Source organism: Quercus lobata, chromosome 9, assembly GCF_001633185.2.
Source record: "Quercus lobata isolate SW786 chromosome 9, ValleyOak3.0 Primary Assembly, whole genome shotgun sequence".
Classification (NCBI taxonomy): Eukaryota; Viridiplantae; Streptophyta; class Magnoliopsida; order Fagales; family Fagaceae; genus Quercus; species Quercus lobata.
In genome coordinates, this window is record NC_044912.1 from 22,640,029 (window position 1) to 22,656,966 (window position 16,938).

General features: G+C 33.4%; 1 protein-coding gene across 2 annotated transcripts; it reads right to left on the minus strand.

Moving 5' to 3' along the window:
- Positions 1-8,325: 8,325 nt before the first annotated feature.
- LOC115960706 (protein BONZAI 3-like) lies at positions 8,326-15,977 on the minus strand. 2 transcript variants are annotated; one of them, XM_031079677.1, is made up of 14 exons: positions 15,833-15,977; positions 15,660-15,708; positions 14,580-14,636; positions 14,075-14,254; positions 13,843-13,977; positions 13,677-13,738; positions 13,454-13,550; positions 13,240-13,354; positions 13,028-13,104; positions 12,225-12,362; positions 11,507-11,671; positions 9,633-9,746; positions 9,388-9,484; positions 8,326-8,663 (listed from the first exon to the last, which is right to left on the minus strand). In XM_031079677.1, the coding sequence occupies exons 1-14, from the start codon at positions 15,970-15,972 to the stop codon at positions 8,545-8,547; spliced, it is 1,545 nt and encodes a 514-aa protein (XP_030935537.1). In that variant the 5' UTR covers positions 15,973-15,977; the 3' UTR covers positions 8,326-8,544. The 2 variants fall into 2 exon arrangements, with proteins under 2 accessions (XP_030935537.1, XP_030935538.1); XM_031079678.1 differs by lacking the exon at positions 15,660-15,708 and having other exon boundaries at positions 15,833-15,969.
- Positions 15,978-16,938: the final 961 nt, after the last annotated feature.

Consider the following 16,938-nt stretch of genomic DNA (forward strand, 5'->3'; position numbering starts at 1 on the left):
CATTTTATACCCATTAAAAGGGCATGAATTACATACCCATTTCATTACAATTCATTCGAAGGGCATGAGTAAGTCACTCATTTCATTACATACCCATTCAAAGGGCATGAATTACATACCCGTTTCATTACAATTCATTCACTACCCATTTCGTACCCAAAACAATGATGAATAAAGTCAAAATCCTTGTAAGATCATGATAAAGATAAGAGCCTAGAAATGATGAATAAATTTTGATAACAAAAACCATGCAAATAAATACTCAAAAAATTTACACTAACAAAACAAAGTTCTATAATTCACAATATTGGTATCTTAACTAAGTTATGTTAACTATCTACCAAATAAATAGTCAAACTCTTTAACCCACACCCAACAACAAATACCCCACTACGATGACAATCAAATCAAAAGACCCTTACCTGAGATATAAATTTGTTGAGAGGGATGAGCAGTGACAGAGAGAGGCAATGTGGTGTGAGATCAGAGACAATGTGGTGTGAGAAGTGTGAGAGTTATGGGTGAGTAAGGCAATGAGTTACTAAGGAGTGTGAGGCTGAGTGTTAGAGGCTAAGTGTTATCGGTGAGAGGGTGTTGAGTGACTGATGCGTATCTGTGTGTTATAATATTTTTCCTAGCAAAACTCGAGTCTATAAGACTCAAGATCCATGTATATTTTAATTAAATTTCGAGTCTTATAGACTCGAGATCTATGTGGCATAATTGTGTTTTTCCCCAAGAAAATCGAGTCTTAAAGACTCGTTTTGATTTGTAGAACTCAAGTCTTTAAGACTTGAGATCTATGTGACATATTACTGGCCAAGTCATCAAGTACGAAGCAAGTCTTTGAGACTTGAGTTTTATATAGAAATAGAGTTTCTAAAACTCGAGTTGCTAGTCTGCCAAAACCTTCAAATGTGTGTTAACTTACTATATTGTCTGCAATTACTATGCTAGTCCCTAAATATCACCATTTTTTTGGTTGAAATCGGATGAATCAAATAAATACAAAGATTATTGTACTTATCTCAAAACAATATATACGGTAAATGTTTCAAAACAATATAAATGTTTTGTGCCAGTGTTTTTGTATTTTTATGCCGAAATTTTTAAACATACTTTATTAGAAGATACCGAATTGTATTCATCTCTATGTTTGTTGTGTTATGTGTGCCATCTTTTACTAACTATGGTGACATTTAAAAATTAAATAAATGTCATGCGTGACACAGTAGTTTCTATGAATCAAAGGAAGTCATTTCTCATGCTCAATTCCTCCTATATGTGTGCCATATTTTACCAACTATGGTGACATTTAAAAATTAAATAAACGTCATGCGTGACATGTTAGTTATTTATGAATTGAAGGAGGACATTTCTCATGCTTGATTCCTCCTTAATGAGTACAATCAAACACCCATTAACATATTGTATTTCCTTAAATAATGCTTTGAGTACTTAACTAGTGTAAGGAAAAAAATGTGAAGAAAAAGATAGGGAAGTCGAAAAAGAAAGGAAGGTAATATATATAATTGGTTGAATTTTTTGGAGCTTTGATCTCATCTTGAATTGGTTTCCTATTGTTTGGTTGTCAATAAAATAGATGAAAATAAAGGAGATTAGTTTTTTTAAATTGTTTGATTTTAGTTTTTTGTTGAGTAAATCTTCAAGTAATTTTTTTAGTAAAATAAAGGAGATTAGTTTTTTGTTGATCTTATATTTAAGCCTACATTTTCTTTCATCTAAAGGAGTTGACCACTGAGATGGTCTATAACCTAGGGGTTGATGGGAGAGAAGAGTAATTGTTGAAGGGGAGGGGAGGGATTCGGTTAGTACTAGTAGGTGATTCTAACCAAGTTCAAAAAGATAAATTACTTTCTTTTTTTTTTAAATCATCTACAAGAAAATGTACTCCTTTTTACCTCACAATTTTTAAGTATAATTGTTCTTTTATGTAGCTTATCTTTAGATAAAATAAATCAACAAAAATAATCTATACCAAATAAACCCTTACAATTACTTACATGAAGAGCCTTTTTACCTAACCATTTATCTAAGTACAGTTGTACTTCTATCTAATTTGTTTTTAAATGAAATAAATCAATAAAAATAATCTATACCAAATAACTTACAATTACTAGATAAAAAACATAAATAAAAAAAATAAAAAAAAAGAGGGGGGGGGGGAGGTGAAGCTCTGTTATAATTAGAATATCTTATTCCATATGATCACTCTACTAATATATCAAAATAAATCCCCATTAATCCACACCCTATAAAATTGTCAGTTTGACAATAATGGTTTTTGAATATCCTATGCCAATCACCTCCGCCTTATCTTATGCTGAGCAAAAAACTTCCCCCCCCCCCCCCCTTAAAACTAGTGAGAAATGGGAGATGTGATTTCAAAATTTTCTCTACAAGAAAATTAAAGACACTTAATAAGAAAATTAGACAGTGTCTTTTAAGTCACAAAACTCTTAACTCCAAATCTTCTTGTTTAAAATTTTTATCCCTAGGTATTAATATGTTTTAGACCTCTTGTTTGTTTGAAATGAATTGGTGATGGCAACATTCTTTATTCATCAAAGAGTTTGGTACTTACTGGTAAGAGTTTGTCAACTCATCCCGAGGGGAATTTCCAAAACATTTCCCATTCTTTTTGACCCCCAGGTATTTCAATACTTTTGGGATTGTTCAAAGTAAAGCTTTATTTCAAAATTAAACATTAGTTAAAAATTTGACCTTCGAGATGCCTCATGTTACAAATGATAATTGTGTTGGGTAAATGACACTAGCTCAGCACCTATAAAATATGTCTCCCAAATTAAGCTTCAACTGCCTACAAGTATGCATGCATATAACATTATATATGCTAACACATAACACTTACTGTGAATATTCATTTTATATAGCTGACCACAATAACAACAATCTGTATATATAGCATTAGCAATGTAGCAAAACTCTGAGATTTACCACAACTTATGAAATAAGCCATCTGATACACAAATACTTAGGCAATCAGCATTTCCAATACATGACACAAGACAGTTTGTGGATTATCTCATAGACAATGGGAACAAATTAAGGAGGCACTCATGTAGTCATGCTTGTTTCATGGTCAACTAACAGAAAAATTCTCTTCAAATTTGCCCAAAAAAAAAAAAAAAAAATCCCTTCCACATGTGGATAATAGAAAATTCCTGACTTACCCAAATAAACAAATAACTTCCCTTGCATTTTGAGTCTGACATGCAACTAGGCTACCATTGCACTTGCAGGTGCAAGCTAAGTGGGTGTTCCTTACCTTGTGATAATGTTAATCAGTTAGAGATGGAGGCAATTTCCCAATGATTGAAATATGCATTATACATCAGAACTTGGCAACATAGAAAAATTCACTTCCTAAATCAGTTGGCATACTTCAATCAAATACAAAATTGCAAAGTTGACTAGATTCATAAGACTAGATTCTAGCGTGATTCCCTTTGCAAACAGCAATTCTCTATAATAATGTTTAAAACTATGCAACAATTAACAGTGATAACTGATATGTGATTTATCCATTTAATAGACTACTGCACATCAAGGTTAAATTATGTAGCTCTTTGCAACAACTAACATATCCATTTAGAATAACAATGGGTAGCAGTACATCAAAATACAAATTCAAATTACCACTCCTATTCATACAATCTAGATAAGAAAGGCAATGTAAACAATAAAAATGAAGGGAAAAAAAAATCCGTCACATACAAGCTACTGTCCCACACGAGGAATTACATTTCAAAAATCAAAAGAGATAGAAGGAAAAACTAAAAAAATAAGACAAGCCTCCTCATTAATTTATTGTTTCTGAACCAGAAAACTTCACTAACAAACGAAAAATACATGTCAAATAGGCAAACAGTTGGTGTTAAGATTCCTAACCCACCAAACAGAATCTTGCTTGGTTTATTGGCAAGTATTAAAAAACAATATGTTTAACTTGTTACACCCGTAGGTTTGAAATGTAATTAGAGAATGTAATTGAGCCACAAGATTCTTAACTCCAAATTTTTTTGTTTTAAAGTTTTTGCACTAGTGTATATTAGGAAACGTTTTTCAACCACTTGGCTTTCCTTTTATTTTTTTCTGAACCGGAAAACTTCACTAATAAATGAAAAATACATGTCAAGTAGGCATACAGTCATATGATATTCATATTAGGGCTTTTAGAATGCTTTTTGGGAGGAAAAGCATTCCCAAAATCCAACAGGTGTTATTTTTTGAAGAACATCTGTTGAACTTAATTGTGATGCAACAATTGCAGAAATATGAATGTGCATAGTCTTTTTTAGTATGGATTGAAGAATGTGTACTAGCCGAAAGAAGCAAAACCTGCCTTTGTGTTAGAACCTCATTTCATCTCCTTTGTGTGTGCATGTGTGTTTCGTTCTAAAAAAAAACTGTTGTTCAATTGAACATGCTCAGCAGTCAGCACAAACAAAACATGTCTCCCACCTAAGCTTCATCTACCTATGGCTACAAGATGCATTGGGGTCACTTAGACACATATATATATATGCTATCACATAACACTTACCTTCAGTATAGTTTTTATATGGTTGACCACAATAAAAACAACAAACTGTACATGTAACACTCAATCAAAAAAAGTAGTCAATGTAACATTAGCAATGTTGCAGAACTCTTCGATTCAACTTATGAAATAAGTCATCTAATACTCCAATACTTAGGCAATCAATACACGGAAAGGCTGACATAAGGCAAAGTTTATGGATTATCTCATATATGTTGGGAACAAAGCAAGCAGTCATGCTTGTTTCACGCTCAACAACTAACAGAGAAATTCTCTTTTGATTTCTAAAAAAATCACTCCCATATGTGCAAAACAGAAAATTTTTGACTTACCCAAATAAACAAACAGTTAAATAAATAACTTGCCTAGCATTCTGAGTTAGATGCAACTAGGCTACCAAGTAGTTTCAAGCCAATACTGATCTTAAGATACTGCACTTGCAAGTTAAGTGGGTGTTCCTTACCAGGTGATAATGTCAATCAGTTGTAGGTGGAGGAGCCTATTTCCATATGATCAAACCTATGCATGGCACATCAGAACTTGGCAACATGGAAATTCACTTCCTAAATCAGTTGGTATACTTCAATTAACTAACATAAAATGGTAAAATTCACTAGATTCATAAGACTTTCCAAATTAGATGAGATTCAATTGCAGCAAAAGACACTAAATTGTGTGGTTCCCTTTCTAAACAGTAATTCTTCATGCTTTAATGATGTTTAAACTCTGCAACAACTAATAGTGATAACTGATATGTGATTTATCCATTTAATAGACTACTACACACCAAGATAAAATTTTGCAGCTCTTTGCTATAACATATCCAGTTAGAATAGACAATGGGCAGTAACACATCAAGATGAAAATTCAAAATTACCACTTCTTTTCACAAAATCTAGACAAGAACAATTAACACGATGAAAATGAAGGTAAAAAAAGAAATCTCCATCACATACAAGACACTGTCCCACATGAGGAATCACATTAAAAGCAAAAGAAATAGAAGAAAAAACTAAAAACATAATACAAGCCTCTTCATTTCTTTAACCTATCTATTTTCTGGGAACATAAACAATGAAGTAAAAACATTTAGGTGCAATAATACCAAATATAGCTGCCTGCTAGTAGGGTAGAAGTTAAGCCAAACTGGTCTATTTCTCTACTTAGGGCTGCTAGTACCCTTCTTCTTGAGTAGGCATCCAAAATTTCTGAGCAGTGCATAGGCTTCTTCTTCTTATGTTGCTGTTGCTTTGATGGTGGGCTTCCACCATCATCAATGTTTTCTGTAGAAGATATCCCATTTATTTGATCAAAGTTCTCACCTCCTTCCATCTTTGAGTTCACTTCCTCTTTGTTGCATTCCTGTTCTGCTTCTCTCTTTAGAAAACATTCTTTCTTTTCAATCTTGCAACTCTCCCACATCTTAAATTAAACTCTGTGTGCAAAAATCATCCACCAACAATATCAAATACTATAAAATAGCCCCAACTACAAAAGGAGAGAAGGGATTCAATTCATCCATACCTACAATGATATCACTTCTTATACAACATAGGACCATCATCTTAGTAAGCTACCACATTTTCTCCATCAAGTAAAGCAAGGCTCTCCATGTGAGTAGCTAAATCTGAATAGATATCAGCTGGAATACTAATTTCATTCTCATGTAGAGTTTCGGGGTCAATTAAAACAGACTTATCTTCCCTCTCTAATTCACAGTTGGTGTAGACCGGCCGGGGCCTCTTTCGAATTAGAAGTAAATTATACTTGGTAAAACCAATGATATTACTAGTGCTTTCAACTAGTACAACACTGAGTTTATTCCAGGAATCAAACACACCATACTCCCTCATCACCTAGATGGAGCATAGTTTGTGTATCTTCTGACTTAGGTGTCAATTGCATGTATATTTGGTGGATAAGAAATTAAGAATGTTATTGTCTATTTGATTATGATGTAGTGTTGTGTTGTTTTAGGATTAATTTTCTTTCATCTCGTGTTTTTGGATTAATTTTTCATTTGGGCCATTACTTTGAACTGATCTTTTATTGTAGGAAAATGGTGTTGATGACTTGGAGGATGACTCAAAGGAAGACTGATCTTTTAATTTATTAATGATTCAATTCTAGAACATATAAATAATTTATATTGAAGTTGTTCAATGTAGGTTCTACTGTTGAACGTGTGATGTAGTCTTTTTTTTTTGGGTGTGATGTAGACTTTATTGGATTGGACCAAAAAGTTTGCCAGAATGTATCGGTGTGTAATGGATAAGGTTGAGACTCTATATAGACTCATAATAGCTTTGTCATGGGGCTTCGGAGCTAAGACACGGCTATTATATAGTCCAAGAAATCATTTGAAGTTTTATTAGTGAATCTTGTAGTTTCGTAGACAAATTAATGCATTTTTTATCTTTTTGGAGTAACTTGGGTTATGCCGCACACTGTTTTGGGGCTGTTACGGTGTTGGCAAGGCAGCTTTGGTCGTCATCGAAATGGTTATATTTGGTCCATCATTCCTCATTGCTTATTGTGGTGTCTTTGGAGGGAGAGGAATAGTAGATGTTTTGAAGATATTGAGAGATCTACTCCGGACCTCAAGCTTCTCTTTTTTAGAACTTTAAGGGATTGGTTGTTTGCATTGCATAATAAATCATTCCCTTCTTTTATTGATTTCCTAGACTCTTGCAATTTCTGTATTTGATTTCTTTTCCCTTGTTCACTCCTTGTGCATTAGGGTGTTCCTTTTTTATCAATATATCTTATTACTTATCAAAAAAAAAAAAAAAAATCTTTAAGGAGTGAAAAACATATAGCAGGATCTCTAACTCATATCTAAGGAGCGAAAAACAAATACCTTTTACTCTGAAACTATGATAAACTATCAATGGTATCAAAATAGGAAATCTTGAGTTTGATAACTTTATATGTAGGACCTAAGATTCAGGAATAAAATTAGGACATTTACCCTGTAAATAACAGCTCTTTAAGTCGTGTTGTATGTATTTAATTTTAAATTTTAATTAAACATGCTTAAGAGGGAACCAACTCAATGAGACCCATATTAAACAATGACTTAAGTAGTAAAAGTAGAGGCCAACCCATCATATTAGATGGGCTTAGGTGCCTAACACCTTCCCAAGCTTTTACCCAATCTTCTTACTTAAACAATTGGTCTTCACATTCCCCCACACCACCCCCCCCCCTCTCTCCCCGGGCAAGTGCATTGCTTTCTCTTTTCCTTGTTTATCTACAACACACTTTCCCTTTTGCCAACAACCCAACTATATATCAATTTAATGTTTTATGTTTGTACCTCCATAATGAAATAACACCTTCCATAAGAATAGCCAAACCCAAATCCCTATCTAGGCTCTCTCACACTAAAACTTAACTCTTAATAGTGGGCCTCTCACAAACATGAAGGCCCACACCATGACATTGACACCTTCCTTAAGGATGAGTGAACCCAAATCCCCATTAAGGCCCCTTGCAAGATCAAAAGTATCTCCAAATAAAATAGGCATCTCATAGTCACAAATATGTGAACTTCACAAGTATAGACCCACATCCTTGTATGAGACCTACTCTATGAAACAAGCTACAGACAGCCCAAGGGATACTTTCACCTTTACAAGACTAAATTGTTTATTATAACTTTGTTGAATGGTTTATTTTACTTAAAAATAAAAAGCTAAATAAAAGTATAATTATCCCTAAACAAGATAAAGTTCAAATAAAAAAAACAACTGTACTTTTTTCTATTAGGATGAAATAAAGAGATCTTTACAAGCAAGTCAACCCATTAGTGGTTCAGTCTTCAGGCCTAAAAAAAAAATTGTTAATAACAAGCTCCTTTCAGGTAAGTCGACCTATTAGTGGTTCAGACCTTTTAAAACTTTTAGTTGTGAGCAAAATCAGCATATTTGTACATCTTGTGGACCTAGAAAATGTTCTCAAGCAGACGTTGGGGCTACATGGAGAGGGCGTGGCTTGATATCTCTACCCCGCATGTATGTCAAAAACTGTCCAGGTAGCTCTTCCAATAGAGCTTGAACTACAGAAATTTGCCCACCTGTACAAACCATAACTAATTTATTAGATGAAATAGAATGAAGAAGCTCATTTAAAAAAAAAAATACAAGAAGTACAATGAAATGAACAAATAAGGAAATCATCAATTCCTATTGATAAAATAGATAATAGAACAAATAAGGAAATCATCAAATTCCAATTGATAAAAATAATAAGAGGCTCAAATAGATGATAAAAAACATCAAGAGGTAAGATACATAGAAATCAGCTTGCCGAGTACGCATTCACACTAGATTGAAACCATGACCCCATTTTCTGCCTGTAACATGTCCAATGGGTACTGGAGAATGGTGGCTGCAAAGTGTATTAGACTGTTAACACAGTATAGACAAAGATAGGATCAAGACAGCAATGGCAACGGCAATCCATGCAACGTCTTTGTTTAATACATTTTCAAAGTTCGCACAAACCCATTTGGGCTTTTCTACGATATGAGTAAGCAATCATCTAAAGCTTTTTTGCTAGGGGAATTCAAACCCATACTTACCCACCATCCCATGCATACGGAGGGAGAAAGTGTCATTTGGTCCAAAATATATTGGCTACAACAAATCTTCTAAAATTTTGACCCACAAATTTGGCATGCTTTTAGGACATATTACCAACAGGGAGAAACTTATGAATGCACAATTACAATTAGTGGATGCTTTTAGATGTAATAAAAAAAGCTTTGTTGAGATAAACAAGTGTCATTGTGTACTCACTATGTACTTCTCGCATTGGAACAAATTGTACAATGTCACGTGTTGCTACACGACCTGTAGAGCTCTCTAATCGTCTTCCATCGTCAGCATCAAGCACCTGCCAAAAATTAAGATATATTACATTCATTCAAGTGGAAATTCTAAAAGCTAAATTTTCACCATTCATTGTACAAAATAATTGAAATAAAGCAATCAAAAGAGTCCAACAGCTAAAAGGCCATTACATTAGGAAAACAAGAGTATACCTCCATTTGCGTAAAATCAGCACCTCCCACTCCTACTATGAGAATTGATAGTGGAAGATCAGATGCCCTGACCAAAGCGTCTTTTGTTTCTTGTAGGTCTGTAAGGACTCCATCCTAGAAAGATGACATATTTTATTTAATTAACAAATGAAAAATTGATGGAAAGAGAGATCAAATAAAGTAACATTTTTATTCGAAAGAGCTTTGTGTATACATCCTTTGTACTTAAAACCTCTCATTTTCAATGAAAGTTGTAATTTATAATAAATAAAATCAACTAAAGTAGACATTCTCTGATTTTTCTTTTCCTTTTATTAACCATGTTATTACAACTTCTTGTTCCCTCTAGGTCTCTTTGTAGCCTAGAGCACATAGAAGCCTCAAGCTTGTTGTTTGCCTACAAGATTCTAACCTTTCTGGGTTTGGTCAGTCACTGTGGTATGGGTTTTTCTTTTTTTCTTTTCTATTGATTTCTTTTGAGTCCTTCTCTGCGTCTGGGGTATTTTATTCAGGTGGATAGTTTTCTTCTGGTGTTATTTGATGGAATCAGAATTGGAGGAGATGTGAAAGATGATCCGTTATTGCAAGAAGAGGGGGAGGTGAAATGGTGGTTAAATAAGAGGAAGTGGTCTACTCCTAGAAGCAAGCTCAATTTGACGTGACGTGCTAGCAAAACTTCAAATCAATAAGGATTACAATAAGGAAGTTTTTAAAGCTAATGTCAGACGTTTGTATTTTTGAGGAGGAGAATGATATGGAGCAGATTATAGCTAAAGGCCCCTAGTCTTTTTAATAAACGTCTCATCCTTCTGAAAAGGTTCCAGAAACTATGACATCTTCTACATCCTGATACGTCCCAGTGATGTGAAATTCCACAATGCTTAGTTTTAAATTTGTGTTTTTAATATTCAAACCAGACATTGGCTGCAAGCAGTGGCACTGAGACAAAAAATCCAAGGCTCTACACGACATAATCTTCATTCCCAATGTGAAACCATAATGCCAAACGATCGGGAGGTAGACAAAGATGCCATTGTTTTTAGGGACGATTTGGAACTGGTTTTGCCAATGACTAAGTTGAACCTGCTGGAAACACACGAAGTTGTGGTCCCAGCAGCACAGGTAATGGTCCACCAGGTTTTTCAGGATGACAAGGGTACAATGGCTTCGAAGGTTGATCCCTATGCTTATGGGGATAACAGCTCATCTGATTTGAAAGTAAGACCACCTAATTCAAATTCAGACCTTGTAACTGACTCAGAGAAGTGTATCGATAAAGATAAGAGAGGAATTTTTGGATAAGTCAACTTTACAAGAGAGTTGTGATACAGGTAGTGATACTGATTAGACTTTTGTAGTGGATTGGGGTCGGTCCATAACTTTACAAAATTTGGAACTAGCTGATGGGAATTGGATTGCCTCATCAAAAGTAACAAATATAGAAGATGAAAATTGTGAGATGTATGTTGTTGATAACGTTCCAAACTCAAATTGGTATTGACAAAGATGATCCAGTGACTGCAAAAAAGAGATTTGTGAAGGTGTATAATACAAAAGCTCAAATTTCCACTATTGAAGCTGTTCTTCAACCGTACTACCCTCCATGAAAGTTCTTAGCCTAAGCTGTCCTCTAGAATTGCTTGGATTTTAGAGGATATTTCCATTATTTATTAAAGCTTTTGTACTATATCTTTTTTGTTACTATTCCTCTAGAATGTAATTGTGTTGCTCTAGGTCTTGCTAGTGTTGCAAAAGAGTCGGTCTTTGTTAGAACATGCCCCTTTTTCTCTTTCCCACTGTACAACGTGAATTTCAATAAATAAAGTCTACTATCATTTCCTTTGGAAAAAAAAAAAGGTAGACATGCTATTTACCGTAATAATGAGCAAAACAAAGTACTTGTTGCTGTTGTATGAGATGGACTGGCCAGCAATTTGTGCAGCTTTGTTGATCACTTGGCCAAATAAAGTGGGTCCTGCTAGAGCAACATTATGTAGAGCACTTGAATAAGCAGCCATGATGCCTTCAACTCCTTCAACCTATTGATAAATAAAAGAAATTAAATAATTCATCCCAAAAAAAAACTTGCGGTTACTTAAAGAATTTAATGCAGTGTTCAGAATCTTATCAACTTATACTTGACAATTGTTAACTTACAACACATGAGAGATGCATCTTATGGTACCATCAATCATTTTCTAAGATATCTAATCTTCTGGTTATGATGCAAAACATATGATGTTCCTATGTGTATTAGGTGATAAGTCAATCCATTTAATTTGCATCGAGGGCCTCTGAACTTTCTCAAATCTTTTGAGGACAAAACTAGTGTTTGGGGTTTTTGAATGTGTTGTTAGTTGTAAGTGGGGTTTTTGAACTTTCAAAAAAAAAGAAAAGAAAAAGAGATTGGTTGAAAATGATGGTGATGTAGAAAATGGGAAATCCAAAGCAAACAATCTATTAATAGTAGTAAAAGGAGAGAGAGAGACGTTTGTGTGCAGTATAAAGAAGATAAATATTTTCAGACAATATGACAGCCAGATTCTTCAAAGATTAAGCAAATCAAAGCATTATAAAGTCAGTTCCTCTCACCTCAAAGGCACCTGCACTTCCATTCAAGTTAAAACAATGCGATGTGGTCCCATCACATGTTCTTCCTCCAAAGCCCCAAGCAGGAAAATGCCTATCAGAATCATAAAACTGAATGACCTCCCCAACCTCCAATATAGCCTGCAAGTTTAATATATTAAGTAGACAATTGCTTCATCAATCAATGACGATTTCTTTGAAGTATATGCTAACAGAAGACCCCCTAACAAAAATTTCAGAAATACAAAACTTACTTTATACAAATGTCACTTTCTAAGACATGTTCAACATATGGTTTTTTCTCTATTATATAGCTCTTACATGTTTTGCATTAAGGATTTTTTTTTTTTTTTTTTTTGGAAAAGTAGATAGTGAGAGGGTGAGGATGAGGGTGAGCTTTGAACCATAGATATGAGGCACCATAAAGGGAGCCATTACCACTAAGCAATTACCTAAATGCTTATGTTCTGCTTTAGTTAGGACTAGGAGTAAACGCACCAGCAAGCGAAGTTTGATATGTAAAACAATTAGCTTTAATAATATTAAGTCATGGCAGACATAAAAGACAACAATTTACAAACATTTGCATTGACCAATTCAATTTAAAAGCTAAGTTTTCTTATTCTAAAAGCAATTTTCCAAGTTGGTTTGTGCCTCAAGAACCCATACAAGATTAAAACTGCATAGGGAAAGATATGCCATTCAGTCCAAGGATCTCTTGCACCTAATGTTTAGAAAAATACAAACATACAAGTGCCAGAGAAAAGCAACCACCCTCTTGGGAGTACCAAAGGACACAGCCTTACCCGTTGATAAGAATTCAACCGACCAGATGGATCAATGTAGTGTAAAGAATCTGGATTTCGAGGATTTCCATTTGAGGCTAAAAAATATAATGAATATTCAAAGTATAAATAAGTCATTAGCCAAAACATTTAAACCGAGGAAAAGAGAACCAAAAAAATCCACACATATAAAATAAAACCATATAACTCCTCTAGAATGTTAAATATTTTACCTGTAAAGTCAACAGCAACCATAAAGTTAAGCTCAAATCCACTAGAAATGTAATCCAGAAAGCTATACTGTTGCTTTTCATAAAATTGATTCACAAACAGCTGTCCCTTCAAAAGCTATATTGATCAATTAGAAAGAAAATCCAAATTTAAACACAAAGACTAAAAATATTTTATTTAAAAAAAATAATAATAATTACAAGTATGAATAAGTACCTTATCATGACCACGATGAGAAGATGGTAAGGTGAGATTTGCACCACTTCTTTCTTTATGAAGTTTTTCCAAGTCTGCCACTGACTTTTGGAGCTTACTGATTATTTTAAGATCAATATCATCTTTTAGTAACAGAGACTAAATCGTGAAAACTGAAAACAAACAAAATGTGAAAAGTGAAAATAATACATAACAAATATGGACATCGATAAATTTAACTTACCCAATAAGCACATGATTGCCACTGCTATTGAAATCAAAGCACTCAATAATTAATGGGTTATCCTGTAGCAAGTCAAATTGCATATGCCAAGTGAATCTTCAATAATTATCAAAATAACAAAACATCCTATAATTATAAACCAAGAATTATAAATCGACAAGCTTACCTTACTTCCAAACTGTTGTACACTCAGGCATAGGGGTTTCCAAATTGGATTCAAATTGTTGTTCACCACTTCAGTCTTGAATATTGGAACAGAACCTCCGGTCTCAACGATTCTAGATATTCTTAAAAAAGGATCCTAAAATAAATGAAGAAATTTATAAAATAAACACAATTAAGAATATGTATGCTTAAGTAACATTAAACATTAAGGTATCTGCTTTGCAAATACATACACTTTTAGAGAATAGGTCCTTGTTATCCAAGTGGGAACAATGGACTATCATCTCAACACAACTCCTCGAAGCAACTGTTTCCTCTGCATGGATAGTGAGTGCCCCAAAGTTCCTCAAGCCCGTATGCCCATTTTTGATATGGAGATTTAGGGTTAAACTCCGAGTTTGGTTAGTCACTACCTGCCATGAGAATAGACATAAAGAATAGGAGGAAAAACAAATACCAAAGTTATAGTATATGGAAACCAAATTACTCTGAAAGAATTAAGCCACTAATTACATTTGAAATGTATTTTTTAATTGCATTAGTGGTGGTCTAAAATACGATGCTCAAAATCTTAAAATAACATTAACATAGTGAAGTAGCTCTCCAAATTTTCATTCTGCCTTTGAAATTTTTAAGAATATACTGAAAATTAAAACAACTTTATACTCAAATTTCACCAGCTTGAGGCATATACATTATATAATTTCAATGAGCCCAATTGAAGACAAAGGGATATACCTCCGATAGAACACAAGTGGCCTCTCCAAGAAATTCTTGATCCTTCAATTTTAGCATCTACAAGGCAACCAAAATAAATTTTCAAACAAAAAACTTCATCATCAACTAAATCTGTTAGATTATTTTGGATGAGGTGATAACAAATTAAAATTTATATAATCCTTTTTAAGTTGTTGCCTTATTTTCTCATATCTGTATATGATTAAATTGTAACAATCTTTAAAAGTATCTATCAATTCATAATGGATATGGTTAACCAACCAAATTTGGCTCTTTTTGTGTAATTGCTCCTAGTAAATAGTATTTCTAGCGTGATAAAATATGCATTCCATGCTTGGTACAAATTACCATAATTACAACCATGGATTTAACAACTATTAAAAAAAATATAAACATCACAAATATTACTTGGAGGGCTTCAAATTGAGTTTCAACTAAATTGTCCCCTACTTTCATTTTTTTTTTTTTTTTTTTTTTGATGAATTACTTTCATTTCTTATTTGTTATATAACCTCTTTACTGTATCAAAGACAAATTGGCACCGGCAACAAATCCAATTTAATTATTTTGAAAGTAGTAAATGCAACACACACACACACACACACACACACACAAAATTCATTTCATAATAATTTTGAGCAAGTGCTTTCCCATACAATTATACCATGCACAATCGCATCTATGCCTATTGTCAAATTGACTTTCGCTGAGATTGTCTAAGATATATAACACATTTGGTATCAAATATTCGTTTATAATTGTTCACTAATAACTTTTGTTTCCACTTCAATGTTTTTTAACATGGATTGACAAATTTAGTGTTTAGCATACCCGCAAAAATATAGTGTGATCTTGTGAATACACATTTCTTACATTAAATCTCAAAAATGTGGTTAAAAGTTTTATCTTGCAAATTGCATTATTCAGAACTTGAAGATTGGCAGAGATGCTGCAAGAAAACTTAGCATGTACACTTTTATGTATGTAATTTATTAACAAAGAAAAATAATTGAACAAACACAACCTAAATAACATGAATTACAGTAATGGATATTAAAGTGCAGAAACTGATATATAGACCTTCACAGGTATATTATGATATTTTGTATCCACATCATACACATGAAATCTGGAGCCAAAAAAAAAAAAAAAAAGGCAAACATGAGCCAACTAGTCAATTTAAAACATCACCTATAGCAAATCAAGATATAACTAAACAAAGATAAGTACTTAAAGCAATTTGTAAAGCTTACACCAATGGTTGCACGATCTCGAACTGGAATGCAACTGTAACTTTTTCTATCCATGCAGGATTCAAACTATTCAGTACAACCTCAGTGCGACCTAACTCCTCTAGTTTACCATCTATTTTCTTTGCATACACCAAAGCCATGGGGTCACTCTGAATGAAATAAAGTATATATTAGCAAAAACCATAGTAAGACCATGGCATGCATGCATGTCATACAAGCACATAAAAAAACTGCTAAGGATTGTCAAACTTAAGACCTTTAGATATATGAGAACATTTATTAGAAACAGCAAACCTCCTTAAATATGGGATCATCCCCATAAGAAAATGTCATTTGAGAGAGGTGGTTGCTAGGCAGCCAATTTTTTTTTTTTTGGAGAGGCCAAATTCCAAACTTGAGCCCACAAATTATAGTTAACTTCCATGTGTTATTTAGTAATAGGAACTCTACCCACTGCTAAAAACTCCCAATCTAGCAATAGCCATTTGTTTTAAAGCATTTTGCATGTGTTATTTAGTATGGCATATCCTTACTAGCTTAGGATGAATGGTAGACTACAAATAAGATAAAACCATTTCTCGCTTTGGTAGGTGAGTTGTTGTCTTTGATTATCAAAAGATGAAACAAGTTGGCTTGAAAGGTGTATGTAATGTGTCTTTCTTTTACTTATAGGTGATAGGTTTCTATTTCTTGTTTCCTTAGTTTTGAATACTAGTATTGGTTGGTATTTCATTCTATATAAGGACTCCCATCATTTGCAAGGGTACAAAAATGCAAGTGAAATAAGAAACAAAAGAGGAAGTGAACAGTGGTATGGTGCGTGTAGCAAATGAAGACTTATTACATAATATTTGATAAGATACATTATTCCTAATTGCAAAATTTATTATTCTAAAAAACTTCCACTATGAAAAATCTCAACAAAGTGTGATTCAAATCATTACTTCTCAAACCTAGTTGAGTATAGGAAATATGAAGGGCAAATGAAGACAAATTGACTCAAACATCACACTAAAACAAAAGGAGGGTGCACAATGTTTGGATGAGCTTATTTTGGTTGGCAAATTTTAAAAAAATAAATAAATAGGTTATGTAAAAGTACAATT